At 48.7% G+C, this 11420-nt stretch overlaps 6 protein-coding genes across 10 annotated transcripts in view; 5 read left to right on the top strand and 1 right to left on the bottom strand.

The window, feature by feature from the left end:
• LOC120899602 (testis-specific gene 10 protein) overlaps window positions 1-11420 on the bottom strand; it is a 33839-nt gene that overhangs the window by 19822 nt on the left and 2597 nt on the right. For 3 of the 4 annotated variants that reach the window (XM_040305637.1, XM_040305639.1, XM_040305640.1), the window contains exons 4-6: window positions 485-1761; window positions 208-418; window positions 18-133 (exon numbers count right to left, since the gene is read on the bottom strand). In XM_040305637.1, the coding sequence (XP_040161571.1) occupies window positions 18-133; window positions 208-418; window positions 485-1761 (1604 nt within the window). Of the gene's footprint in view, window positions 1-17; window positions 134-207; window positions 419-484; window positions 1795-1872; window positions 1963-11420 lie in introns of those variants that run through there. The other variant, XM_040305641.1, reaches the window with a different exon arrangement.
• On the top strand, window positions 2109-3552 carry LOC120899605 (luciferin sulfotransferase-like). 2 transcript variants are annotated; one of them, XR_005739072.1, is made up of 5 exons: window positions 2109-2503; window positions 2567-2915; window positions 2980-3089; window positions 3165-3246; window positions 3335-3349. XR_005739072.1 is itself a non-coding variant. In XM_040305645.1 (5 exons), exons 1-5 carry the CDS (start codon window positions 2157-2159, stop codon window positions 3453-3455), a joined length of 1005 nt encoding a protein of 334 aa, XP_040161579.1. In that variant the 5' UTR covers window positions 2109-2156; the 3' UTR covers window positions 3456-3552. The 2 variants fall into 2 exon arrangements, 1 of the variants encoding a protein (XP_040161579.1); XM_040305645.1 differs by having other exon boundaries at window positions 2980-3085; window positions 3335-3552.
• LOC120899608 (luciferin sulfotransferase-like) lies at window positions 3667-5224 on the top strand. Its single transcript, XM_040305649.1, has 5 exons — window positions 3667-4130; window positions 4204-4552; window positions 4617-4722; window positions 4786-4861; window positions 4931-5224. Exons 1-5 carry the CDS (start codon window positions 3799-3801, stop codon window positions 5046-5048), a joined length of 981 nt encoding a protein of 326 aa, XP_040161583.1. The 5' UTR covers window positions 3667-3798; the 3' UTR covers window positions 5049-5224.
• Window positions 5396-6686, top strand: LOC120899604 (luciferin sulfotransferase-like). Its single transcript, XM_040305644.1, has 2 exons — window positions 5396-5852; window positions 5922-6686. The coding sequence occupies exons 1-2, from the start codon at window positions 5515-5517 to the stop codon at window positions 6589-6591; spliced, it is 1008 nt and encodes a 335-aa protein (XP_040161578.1). The 5' UTR covers window positions 5396-5514; the 3' UTR covers window positions 6592-6686.
• On the top strand, window positions 7014-9257 carry LOC120899607 (luciferin sulfotransferase-like). Its single transcript, XM_040305648.1, has 5 exons — window positions 7014-7567; window positions 7658-8006; window positions 8083-8188; window positions 8257-8332; window positions 8410-9257. Exons 1-5 carry the CDS (start codon window positions 7236-7238, stop codon window positions 8528-8530), a joined length of 984 nt encoding a protein of 327 aa, XP_040161582.1. The 5' UTR covers window positions 7014-7235; the 3' UTR covers window positions 8531-9257.
• LOC120899606 (luciferin sulfotransferase-like) lies at window positions 9478-11047 on the top strand. The gene is made up of 5 exons (XM_040305646.1): window positions 9478-10086; window positions 10161-10509; window positions 10567-10672; window positions 10745-10820; window positions 10898-11047. The coding sequence occupies exons 1-5, from the start codon at window positions 9755-9757 to the stop codon at window positions 11019-11021; spliced, it is 987 nt and encodes a 328-aa protein (XP_040161580.1). The 5' UTR covers window positions 9478-9754; the 3' UTR covers window positions 11022-11047.

Genomic DNA, 11420 nt, shown 5'->3' with positions numbered 1-11420 from the left:
CTACTGTGCCCACTTACTCAAGCTTTTGCTGCATCCGATCGATCGTGGATTTCAGCTCTTTCCGTTTCGCCTTCAGCTCAGCAATTTCCGCTTCGGCAGCGTACAAGTTTTCGGTCTTTTTGTCCAAATCCATCTAAAATAAGGCAGTGTAAGTCAAGATTACGGTATTTTCACAGGCGCCCTTCGGGAGGCTTCTCCCGTACTTACTAAAAGCTTATCCTTTTCCCGCACAAGAGATGCATTCGATGCTCGCAACAAGCTGATCTCGCCCTTCAGCCGACCAACTTCGTTCTGCGCATCCTCCACGGTACTGTCCACCCGCTGTAGCTTGCTCTCTGCCGTTCCAAGCTGCGTTTCGGTGCTTAGCAGACGTTGCTGATGCTGCGCAAGGGCACGCTCGGTTTGCTCGTGAAGAATCCTGCAAAATTTGATTTAAATTAGTGATCATTGCTTCCCCAATAGGTACCTCAGTCGACAATCTTACTTCATCTGTGAGTAGGACAGCTTCAGCTTGCTGTAACTCTCCTCCAGCTCCTTCACCCGGGCCTGCAGCTCGCGGGACTCCTCCTTCAGCAGCTTCACCTTCATCTGGGCGGCAGCCTGTCCGCCCTGGAGGTCACGCTTTTCCGCCTCCAGCGTCGCTACCCTGCTACTGTACTCGGCGATTGCATTCTCGTGTTTGGCCACCGCATCCTGCTGGCTGCGGGTGGACAGCTTTAGCTTTTCCCGCAGTGCATCCCGCTCCTGCTCGAGCTGGCGGACCTCACTCTTGGCCGCGTCCCGCTCCCGCTCGATACGGTGTATGGCCGCCTGCACGGAAAGTGACGACTGGCCAGAACCGTGTGAATCGGCCGTACGCAATCGCCCCCCGCCACCCTGGCTGGCAGTCGATGGTCGGTTAGACTTGCGCAGGGAATGTAGCTCATTCTTAAGCTCCGCTAGCTCGTGATCCTTTTCGACGCTTTCCCGCTTCAGCTGACTAACGACCGTGCGCTGCCGCTCTGCGTCCGAGCTGTACCGATCGCGCTCTTGCTTGGTGTGGCGCAGCTTCTCCTCCAGCTCGCTACAGCGATACTGTAAGGATTGTAGCTCCACCTGACTTTCGGCACTGCTGCTAACGGGCTGGTGATGCTGTGTTTGTTCCAGGGTGGCGTGTTTTTGCTTCAACCGCGTGTACTTGGCTTTCACCTTTTCAAAATCCGCCAGCAGCGACTGTTCGCGATCCTTCAGTTCGTTCAGCTGTTTGTACAGCAGACGTTTCTCGTCCGTCGCTTGCTGCAGTGCCGTTTGTAGCATTGCATCCGACGGACAGGTGGAGGAGGATATGGAGCTATCGGAGGGCGGCCGTACCTTGCCCGCACCGGGACCGCACAGCTCCAGGAGCGATTCGAGCTCCCGCACGCGAACCTGCGACTGCTGCAGCTTTACCTGCAGGTCCGAGTTTTTGCGATCATGCTCGAGCATTTTCCGATTCGCCTCCGACTCTAGCTTTATGGCGGCGCTTTCGAACTCGCGCAGCTCCTTCTCCAGCTGCTGGTTCTTCTCGGACAGCCGGCTCAGCTTGCGGGCGGTGCGTTCCTGCGTTTGCTGCGCCTCGGTAAGCGTCTGCTGCAGGGACAGCTTCTCCTGCTGCAGCGTGGCAACGTCATGGCCGAGCTCGTTCACATCGCGGTAGCAACAATCTTTCGCAAGCGCTGCTGCTGGCCGCCCTCCGGCAAACAGTGCACCGAGACGTTGAATTTCCCTGTCGCGGGAATTTACCTGCAACGAAAACAGACACAACAGTAAACACATCTATTATAAAAACAATCCAATGACTCAAGGGGAAGAAGGCAGGAATATAAAGCTTGAAGGCGGAACAATAAAACCCACCGGGGAAGGCAACAAAGTTCCAGCCCGGCACAGAGTTTGAAAACATTAATTAAATTCAATGAATCTCGTAACCTGGAACGAGAGAAACCCGGTCTCCAACTGCACTTTTGCATTCTAACACCCCGCTATTAGTCTAGCCACGCATTTCCTAGCCTAGCGCCTTATCAGTTGTTTACTACCTGATAAATCGACTTGCAACTTTGGCTAAACATTCGCTATTTATACAACGGCCTTAGCAAGGGCCGGACCTTAGTTGATGCAGTGCCCGTAGTAGGTCCAAGAGGATGGCTACATTCACGTACAAACCACTCACAACCGAGCTAGCGCGAGCGGTCCAGGTACCAACCAACGGTCCACTGGTAGAAGTGCATCTAAACGACTCGTCCAACCTTCCCAAAGGCGATGGAAGCCGAACAGGGGCTGCACCGGCTCACTGCGTGCTGAATGAACACTACAAACTGTTCGCCGAGCGGATCCGGAACCTCACCGTGTACGAGGACGACTTGTGGATCGTAACGGCACCGAAATGTGGCACTACCTGGACCCAGGAAATGATATGGCTGCTCGATAACGCGCTGGACTATCAACGCGCCGCAGAGATCAATCTAATTCATCGATCCATTTTTATCGAGTAAGCTTCGTTCGTGTTGCTTGAGTCCTAACATTTCTGATCGCTTCACTAAATGTCCTCTAGATTCTCTGCTCTAGTGCCCGGGTTCGACCAAAACACGATCGCGCTGGTGGAGCAGATGCAGCGTCCGCGGCACATTAAAAGCCACCTGCCAATGGCACTGCTGCCGCAGCAACTGTGGACCATTCGGCCGCGGATAGTGTACTGTGCGCGGAATCCAAAAGACATGGTGACCAGTTTCTACCATCATTACCGCCATATGCACGGGTACACCGGGCCCAAGGATACCTTTTTCGAGGCAATACTGCACGATCTCGTTATGTTTCAGCCACAGATACCGCACACGCTAGACTTTTGGGCGCTACGCAACGAACCGAACGTTCTGTTCTTGCATTTCGAAGAGATGAAGCGGGTAAGATGGGAGTCGTTAGGTCGCTCAATGTTTGAATCATAATTTAATTTCCACTCAACAACAGAATATGGCTGCGGTGCTGCAGCGAGCAAGTGCATTTCTTGGAAAATCATACTCGCAGGAAGAACTACAGCGTCTGGAGCAGCACCTATCGTTTGAGGTCATGAAAAGCAAGTGAAAATCGCTCTTTAAAAAACTAAAGAACAAACCTCATTTCATCATGTACGACCCTCTTTTCCTCCCTTTTAGCTAATGATTCTGCCAATAATTCTATACTGTTGAAGCTGATGAAATCTATTTCGGCAACGGACGACAACAAGGACAGCTTTCAGTGAGTTTTGTTCCAAAAGCAACGGTATCTGATTAAAAGTTAAATCTGATTAGAATCAACAAGCAATTTCTTCCCCACTTGTCCCCAGGTTCATGAGAAAAGGAATGGTAGGCTCCCACCGGGAAGAACTGTCCAGCGAATACATAGAAAAGCTGAACGCCTACATTGGACGCCAGTTACGAGGAAGCAGCTTTAAATTCCATGAGTAAAAAGTAATCACATTGTTGCGACAAATATTGTCTTAAAAGAAAGCTCCTTCTACCTACGACACCAATTTGATACAGAGACTTTGGCTCCAACACAAGAGAGCGTTTTGTTTTTTTGTTTATACTTTTTTGAGAATGGCAAAACATCGGAGGAATTTGTTGCATCGCGTTGCTTCAAGGTCACCCAAAAACACACAGAACAGGTTTGGAGGTTAGTGTCTCCTGCATTCAACTCATTCGCGCAGCAAAACTGCACTGAACCAGTCTATGTTAGTTGCGCAGAAGCGACAGTGCGATCATCACAAGAAAACGTTTGTTCGAGCTCAATTCTCAGGAAATAGTTAGTATGTTCACGGTCAAACCTTTGGAGACGCCTTTGGCCAAAGCTGTGGAGGCACCGATGCACGGCAGCACGGTCGAGCTGCACCTGAACGATGGCAGCTATCTTCCGACCGGCGAAAAGCCTCGCAAACCAACGCACTGCGTACTTACGCCGAAGTTTGTTACGCAAGCAGAACGCATTCACCACTTGACGGTGTACGAGGATGACGTTTGGATATTGAGCTTCCCCAAGTGTGGGACCACCTGGACGCAGGAGATGGTGTGGCTGATCAGCCACGATCTCGACTACCGGACAGCGTCAGAGGTGAACCTGCTCGATCGTTCGGTATTCCTCGAGTACGACACGTCCCGTGGCTAAATGGAAGAACAATTAGAATCTTATTAAGTCTCTCCCCAATATGTACCACAGATTTTCTGCTTTCGTGCTAAACTACCCCGGGGATACGATCGAGCAGGTGGAAAAGGCAACCCGTCCGCGACACATCCAGTGCCATCTGCCGATCGCACTACTGCCCAAACAGATCTGGACCGTACGGCCGAAGCTCATCTACTGTGCCCGCAATCCGAAGGATGCTTCCGTAAGCTTTTTCCACCACTATCGCCATCTGCACGGTTATCGTGGGCCAATGCCGGACTTTCTCGATGCCCTCCTAACCGATCAGGTACTGTTCGGACCGCAGATACCGCATACGCTCGACTATTGGAACGTTCGGCGAGAGATGAACATATTGTTCCTTCACTTTGAAGAGATGAAAACGGTAACAAGTGGTTTCCAATGAAGAAGCAAATAACTATTTTAACAAAAATGTTTTCCACTTCCAGAACATGGGTGATGTACTACGTCGTGTTTGCAGATACTTTGGTAAAACGTACTCCGACCAACAGCTGGCCACATTGGAAAATCATCTCTCGTTCGACGTTATGAAGAGTAAGAGTTACGAAAAGTACCCAGACTTTTTTTTTAGATAAGTAACACTATTTTTCATTTTAGACAACAAATCTGCAAACAACTCATGCGTTTTGGAGCTGGTAGAATCACTCTCCGGCAAAAAGGTGGAGAATTTTCAGTAAGTGTGTTTGTATGCTTTAATTCAATTGCTTGTAATGAACTACAATAATTTCTAATGACTTCACAGATTTATGCGCAAAGGAAAGATCGGTTCACATACTGAAGAATTGTCTGAAGAGTACATCAAACGGTTTGAGGAATACATCACGAAACATCTTGAAGGAAGCGATTTTCGATTCAAATAGGTATCCAATTGGATTCAATCAGTATAGGAAATAGGATTCCTAATCCGATAGTTTCTTCTGCGTAAGCAATTCACTATCCAGTTATTAAGTGATAGCTGGGATGACGATAACCACGTGCTTTGTAATGTAGTAAACGATGAAAATAATAAAACAAAATGAAAAGTTTTGAAAAGAAATGAAGTAAAAAATCATGCAAATAAATGGCACTCAATCTGGCAGCACTGGACGCTACAGCGACATGCCACCCTCAACCCCGTAACTGGAATCGCTCGCACCCATACAACGATCATGCCGCTGAAGGTTGTGATACGAAAGCAGTAGATAGAGAGAACGCGTTAAAAACAAGACCCTTCCCCGTTTGCTCGGTAAATATCATCCCCTGCAAGTTGGCGTCATTCGTTTCCTTCCGTTCAACAGTGTAACATCCACTTTGTAACCACAACCATTCGGCCGCAAATTGTCCACGATGACGTTCGAGTACATCGACATCGAAGATCCCGTCTTTAAGGCTACCTGTCGCGAACGTAACGAGGAAGACTACGTGCTCGTGCGCTGCAACGACTACGCCAACGTACCGATCAACCTTCCCAACTGGACGCCGGACCCGGTCTGCCTGTCGCGGCGCTTCGAGCAGATAGGACAAACGATCAAGGACATGGAGGTACGACCGGATGACGTGTGGATAGTAACGTACCCCAAGAGCGGCACCACCTGGACCCAGGAACTGATCTGGCTCGTCTGCAATGGGCTCGACTTCCAGCAAGCGAAAGACGTCCCGCTTGATGCACGCTTTCCCTTCATTGAGCAAGTCTACCTCCACCGACACGATCCCTCCGCCGAAGCATTTCAATCGATCGACCTCCTCTTCCACAGCCTCTCCGGACTGCGCGACCTTCCGGAACCGTTCAATCCGTTGCGCGATGCACTCGCAATGTCCTCGCCGCGCTTCATCAAAACACACCTGCCGCCAGCCTTCCTACCGAACGCACTGTGGACCGTTCGCCCCAAGCTTGTGTACGTGCGCCGGAATCCCAAATCGGTTGCCGTCTCCTACTACCACCATTCCGTCTCCCTGCACTGCTACCGAGGCTCTCTGGACCAGTTCGTGCGCTCGATGATGAACGAGCTGGTGTACTATTCACCGTACCACAAGCATCTGATCGAGTACAGTGAGCTGCGCTACCCGAACATGCTGTCGCTGTGCTTCGAGGACATGAAGCGTGATCTGCCCGGTGCCATTCGGCAGGTTTGCCGCTTTTTCGACAAATCGTACACGGAGGAGCAGCTGGCAGCGCTCGCCCACCATCTCGACTTTGGCCAGATGCGTCAAAATACGGCCGTCAATCGCAGACAGTGGGTCGAGTACAATCTCCAGCAAACGAACCGGCCGGACCGGGTGAACGACAACGACATGCAGTTCATCCGGCGCGGTGAGACGGACGGCTGGAAGCGGGAGCTGTCGGGCGAGCTGATCGAGGCGCTCGATCGCTGGACGTTGGACAGGGTCCCCAAGGATAGCAAATATGCGATCCTGTTTCAATGACTTTGAAGGGATAAACATATGTAAAAAATCAATTCTAAATTATAATTGGCAATGTTTGGTTATTAAATAAATCACATTAAACCTAAAAAAATCCACAAAAAAGGCCTATTACATGTCTGATGACTTTTCAAACACACGCGCTGCATCGCACACAAACCGTAACCACTTTACTTCCGTATTGATAAGAACCGGTCACCGCTGATGCAACGCCCATGCACTTAGCCACTCTTATCGCAAATTTTATAACAAGAAAACAAACAGTAATATGCCACACCGCCCTGCTATAAGCCCTTATCGTTTGCGGTTTGTTGACATCGGTTTACTTCTTTTTCGCTTTCTTACTTCCATTCCCCAGACTACGGCCTACGGTCTTCATCGATCAAATACCTCTCTCGTTACAGTGTGTGTAATAAACAGCAGACAACCGCCATCGTCCCACGTCTGTTGCGGTTTCCTTTCACTTTTGGACCTTGGACCTTTGCAGAACACATGGATAGTTACCGCAAGAACTGACCATTGCGCAGAAGTAGTGATTGCTCTAGTCCCGCTGCTTTACACTGCTGGACGGTGTTTGAGCACATAAAAAGGATTTCAGTTTCTGTCTGACCTTACAACCAAATACAACAGTCATACCAACCAAAGCAATGGCCAGTGCGTTCACCATCACCGATATCGAGACGGATCTGGCCTGCCCGGGTGCGTCCTCCTTCGTTCAAATACAGCTGAACGATCTCACCGATTACCCGTTGGCCTCGGCCGGCGGCAATACACCACCTGCAGCGATTGTGCCGGCCAAGTTTCGCAACTACGCCGACCAGGTTCGCGACTTCCGCGTGTACGACGATGACGTGTGGATCGTGACGTACCCAAAGTGTGGCACCACCTGGACGCAGGAGATGGTCTGGCTGATCGCTCACGACCTGGACTATCAAACAGCCCGTGACGTCAATCTCAACACACGATCCCATTTTCTGGAGTATGATCGCGACCATCTAAAGCTCCAAGTTTTTTTTCCTTTTTGAATATTCACACCAGTCGTACACTATATTTTGTGCGTGTGTTACAGAATCGGAGCCATTGCAGACAAGATACCGGTCGATACGGTGACGGTAGCAGCCAGCATGAAGCGTCCGCGGCACATTAAATCCCACCTGCCGATGGCGCTACTGCCCCGCCAGCTGTGGACGGTAAAGCCGCGCATCGTGTACGTCGCCCGCAACCCGAAGGACGTGGCCGTGTCCTACCTGCACCACTATCGGATGATTATGGGCTACCGGGGCACCAAGGAAGCGTTCCTCGATGGGCTGCTCGAGGATCGGGTAATGTTTTGTCCCCAGATTAGGCATGCGCTCGATTTTTGGACGCTGAAAGAGGAACCCAACGTACTGTTTCTGACGTATGAAAGCATGAAGCGGGTAGGTGTGGACGAGTTTCAAATATTGTGGTATTATTAATCATACAAACTGTTAACATGACGTATTAACACAACAGGATCTGCGAAGCGTTTTGCCCAAAGTGTGTACCTTTTTCGGGAAAAGCTTCACCGACGAGCAGCTGGATGCGTTGGCCGTGCATTTATCGTTCGATCAGATGAAGAGTTTGTATTTGAAAAGTAAGCAAAGAGATGACACTCTGTATAATTCCCATCTTTCTTTTTTTTTGCAGAAAATCCATCGACAAACAACGACCAGATGGTACGAAGTGCGATGAAAATGAATGGCCGCGAAGGGGAACAATTTGAGTGCGTCGAAACCCCCCCAACCAAAAACATGCCAGATTTTACTAATACACCGGTTCTATTTTTGTTTTTTTTTTTAGGTTTATGCGAAAAGGAATTGTTGGAGATTTTCGCAATGAGTTGTCGGAAGAGTACATCGAGAAGTTCGATCGCTTCATCGAGCAGCAGCTTGCCGGTAGTGATTTCAAGTACGATTTATAATACTCTAAACTAGTGTTGGGTACATCTGATTCAGATTCATGAATGTGAATGAATCTTTGAGTTGATTCAATGAATCTGAAACTCAATCCTAAAGATTCATGAATCTCCAAAGACTCATGAATCTACAAATCTACATGAATATCCAAAAAAGATTCATAAAACTCGAAAGATTCACGAATCTCAAGGCATTCGTGAATCTCCAATGATTCATAGAACTTTAGCTTCCCATTATTCTTCCTTTTTGTGTAACAACCTACGTTGTCATGACAGCCTATACAGGCTTTCGAGACTCTTTGGAAAGTACCATGCGATCGGATAGTTTGTTTTGCTATGGGGAGACGATCGATGCAGGCTCGAATCCATGACGGGCATGTTGTTAGGGGGGATCGTGCAAATACAATATTTTGACAATCATACATCACTAATGATTCATGAATATTAAGAGATTCATTAATATTTATAGCTTCATGAATCTTTGAATATTTATGAATCCTTGGAGATTCGTTAGTTTGTAGAGATTCATGAATCTGTCAAGATTGGTGAATCTGTAGAGGTTCATGAATCTTTGAAGATTCGTGAATTTGTAGAGATTCATGAATCTTTGAAGATTCGACTCGAGATTCGATTCACCCATTACTGAAGATTCATATGAATGAATCTCATCGAAAGATTCATCAATCCCAACACTATTCTAAACTGTCAATAAATAAGCGCTCAAGTTTGATTACACGTTTTGCATGAAAATACGAAAATTCAATAAGCGAAAGAAATTGGCAAACACTCACAAGCAGCGCGACACGTGAAACATTGCCAACTTTGGACGTGTCTAATATGTAAAGTAAACACATTACCCCTTGCAATGATTGACGCCATGTAATAGTGGAGAACAGTTAGGTGCTGCCATTCGAACTGAAAGTGCATACGATCCTGTACAGTGTGTGCGATTATGTAAATTAAATAAAGCACACAATCAAAACCCCAAGTTTTTCCTTCAAATACACTTAGCTGTGCAACGTTTGCTTCAGTGATTCATGATGCACAGTAGTACCGCGTCAACAGAACGCGTCCGTTATCAATGTTTGTGGGGTTTGCTGCCGCCAATGTAAACCACCACCAACTATCGCCCACATACGATCTCGGTAATGCCTACATTCTGCGCCATCATATCACAGTCTTGCAACGGCGATCGAGTTGCGTGCACACCAGGACCATACGAGAAAACAGATGGCATCATTTACATTTACCGACGTACCGAGCGATTCAGCGGAACGTGGGTACGATTTCCGCAACACGCTCGTACAGCTGACCGACCTAACGGACTACCCGCTGGCCGGGTGTCACAACGTACCACCGGCCGCAATGTTTGTGTCCAGCAAGTATCGCAACTACGCCGAGCAGGTGCGCGACTTCCGCGTGTACGAGGATGATGTGTGGATTGTGACCTTTCCCAAAAGTGGCACCACCTGGACGGAGGAGATGGTTTGGCTGATCAATCACGATCTAGATTACGAGACGGCGCGCAATGTTAAGCTGAACACACGCTCTACTTTTCTGGAGTATGCTGACTGCATTTAAAGTCTAAAAAAAGGATATTCATTAGTTTGCTTGTTTATCCACCACCAACCACCAGATTCGGTGCAATTGCGGATCGTTACGATGTTGATACGATCGCCCTCGCCGCCAACAGGGAGCGTCCTCGGCAAATCAAATCCCATCTGCTACTGCCGCTGCTGCCGCGCCAGCTGTGGACGGTAAGGCCGCGCATCGTTTACGTCGCCCGCAACCCGAAGGATGTGGCCGTCTCGTACTTTCACCACTGCCAGACGCTGGTCGGCTACCGGGGGGATAGGGGAGCATTTTTTGACGATCTGCTGAACGATCGCATAACGTTCTGTCCGATGATACAGCACGTGCTGAGCTTTTGGGCGTTAAAGGACGAACCCAATGTGCTCTTTCTCACGTACGAAAGCATGAAAAGGGTACGTGTGTCAAGCAATCTCTTTGCAATTCATAGTTAATTGTCTTTTTGTTAACAGGATTTGCGGGGCCTTCTACCAAAGGTGTGCCAATTCCTGAACAAATCCTACACCGACACCCAGCTGGACGAGCTGGCAGTGCATTTATCGTTCAGCGAAATGAAAAGTAAGTAGCACATTCTAACCGCCAAATTGAGGTACCTTCAACGTATTTCCCCTTTTTTTAACTGTGTTTCAGAAAACCCTGCCACCAACAAACACGACATGGTACAGAACACCCTCAAGTCAAACCAACGTGAAGGTGCACCGTTTGAGTGAGTGTAATTGTGCCGCAAAACGGCACCTTCCTTTCGAGTTATTTAAACCCTTGCCCTTCTTTTTGTCTAAACAGATTCATGCGCAAAGGCATTGTGGGCGATTATCGTAACGAGATGCCGGAGGAGTACAGCGAACGGTTCGACCAGTTTGTGGCAGAACAAACGGCTGGAAGCGATTTCAAGTTCGACTACGAATAGCCAACTCTACCAGTAATGCTTTAATCGTCCCCGATTCATAAACAGTACTACATAGATCGAGCCAAAGAAAGCTTGCCACAAGAAACCAGATGAACCAGTTTGCCGCTACCGTGCACCAACAACACTCACCCTATCCTTCTTCATCCTTTCGCTTTCGCTATCTCCCATCCCCGTGGTCGTTAAACTTGCGCTACTTATCGGTTGCGCATGCCCACCCCGTCATCGTGCATGGCGTTGCCCTAGGTCCATGCCTCAAGAAGTCAATTATCTGCGCGTACCTAGATGCTCGCCCCGTTTGCAATCTTCTTGCCTTCCGCAGAAAAGACTGCAAGCCATAGAGAGAACGAAGGAGAGATAGTTTTTGCCACCAGTGATTGGAATGCAACTGACCCCCCAGCG

Source organism: Anopheles arabiensis, chromosome 3 (assembly GCF_016920715.1).
Source record: "Anopheles arabiensis isolate DONGOLA chromosome 3, AaraD3, whole genome shotgun sequence".
In the NCBI taxonomy this organism is placed as follows: domain Eukaryota; kingdom Metazoa; phylum Arthropoda; class Insecta; order Diptera; family Culicidae; genus Anopheles; species Anopheles arabiensis.
Note: the sequence above shows the minus strand (reverse complement) of the source record. Positions and strands in the feature narration are given on the sequence as shown.

Excerpts from the sequence above, each read along its gene's own strand:
- LOC120899605 (XM_040305645.1), top strand. The coding sequence starts at position 2,157 with ATGGCTACATTCACGTACAAACCACTCACAACCGAGCTAGCGCGAGCG. Across the intron at positions 3,086-3,164 it reads ATCGTTTGAGGTCATGAAAA|CTAATGATTCTGCCAATAAT; the intron begins GCAAGTGAAAAT and ends CCTCCCTTTTAG. Across the intron at positions 3,247-3,334 it reads GACAACAAGGACAGCTTTCA|GTTCATGAGAAAAGGAATGG; the intron begins GTGAGTTTTGTT and ends ACTTGTCCCCAG.
- LOC120899608 (XM_040305649.1), top strand. The coding sequence starts at position 3,799 with ATGTTCACGGTCAAACCTTTGGAGACGCCTTTGGCCAAAGCTGTGGAG. Across the intron at positions 4,131-4,203 it reads GATCGTTCGGTATTCCTCGA|ATTTTCTGCTTTCGTGCTAA; the intron begins GTACGACACGTC and ends TATGTACCACAG. Across the intron at positions 4,723-4,785 it reads CTCGTTCGACGTTATGAAGA|ACAACAAATCTGCAAACAAC; the intron begins GTAAGAGTTACG and ends TTTTCATTTTAG.
- LOC120899604 (XM_040305644.1), top strand. The coding sequence starts at position 5,515 with ATGACGTTCGAGTACATCGACATCGAAGATCCCGTCTTTAAGGCTACC. Across the intron at positions 5,853-5,921 it reads GCACGCTTTCCCTTCATTGA|CCTCTCCGGACTGCGCGACC; the intron begins GCAAGTCTACCT and ends CCTCTTCCACAG.
- LOC120899607 (XM_040305648.1), top strand. The coding sequence starts at position 7,236 with ATGGCCAGTGCGTTCACCATCACCGATATCGAGACGGATCTGGCCTGC. Across the intron at positions 8,007-8,082 it reads CGTATGAAAGCATGAAGCGG|GATCTGCGAAGCGTTTTGCC; the intron begins GTAGGTGTGGAC and ends TTAACACAACAG. Across the intron at positions 8,189-8,256 it reads ATCGTTCGATCAGATGAAGA|AAAATCCATCGACAAACAAC; the intron begins GTTTGTATTTGA and ends TTTTTTTTGCAG.
- LOC120899606 (XM_040305646.1), top strand. The coding sequence starts at position 9,755 with ATGGCATCATTTACATTTACCGACGTACCGAGCGATTCAGCGGAACGT. Across the intron at positions 10,087-10,160 it reads ACACGCTCTACTTTTCTGGA|ATTCGGTGCAATTGCGGATC; the intron begins GTATGCTGACTG and ends ACCAACCACCAG. Across the intron at positions 10,821-10,897 it reads CGTGAAGGTGCACCGTTTGA|ATTCATGCGCAAAGGCATTG; the intron begins GTGAGTGTAATT and ends TTGTCTAAACAG.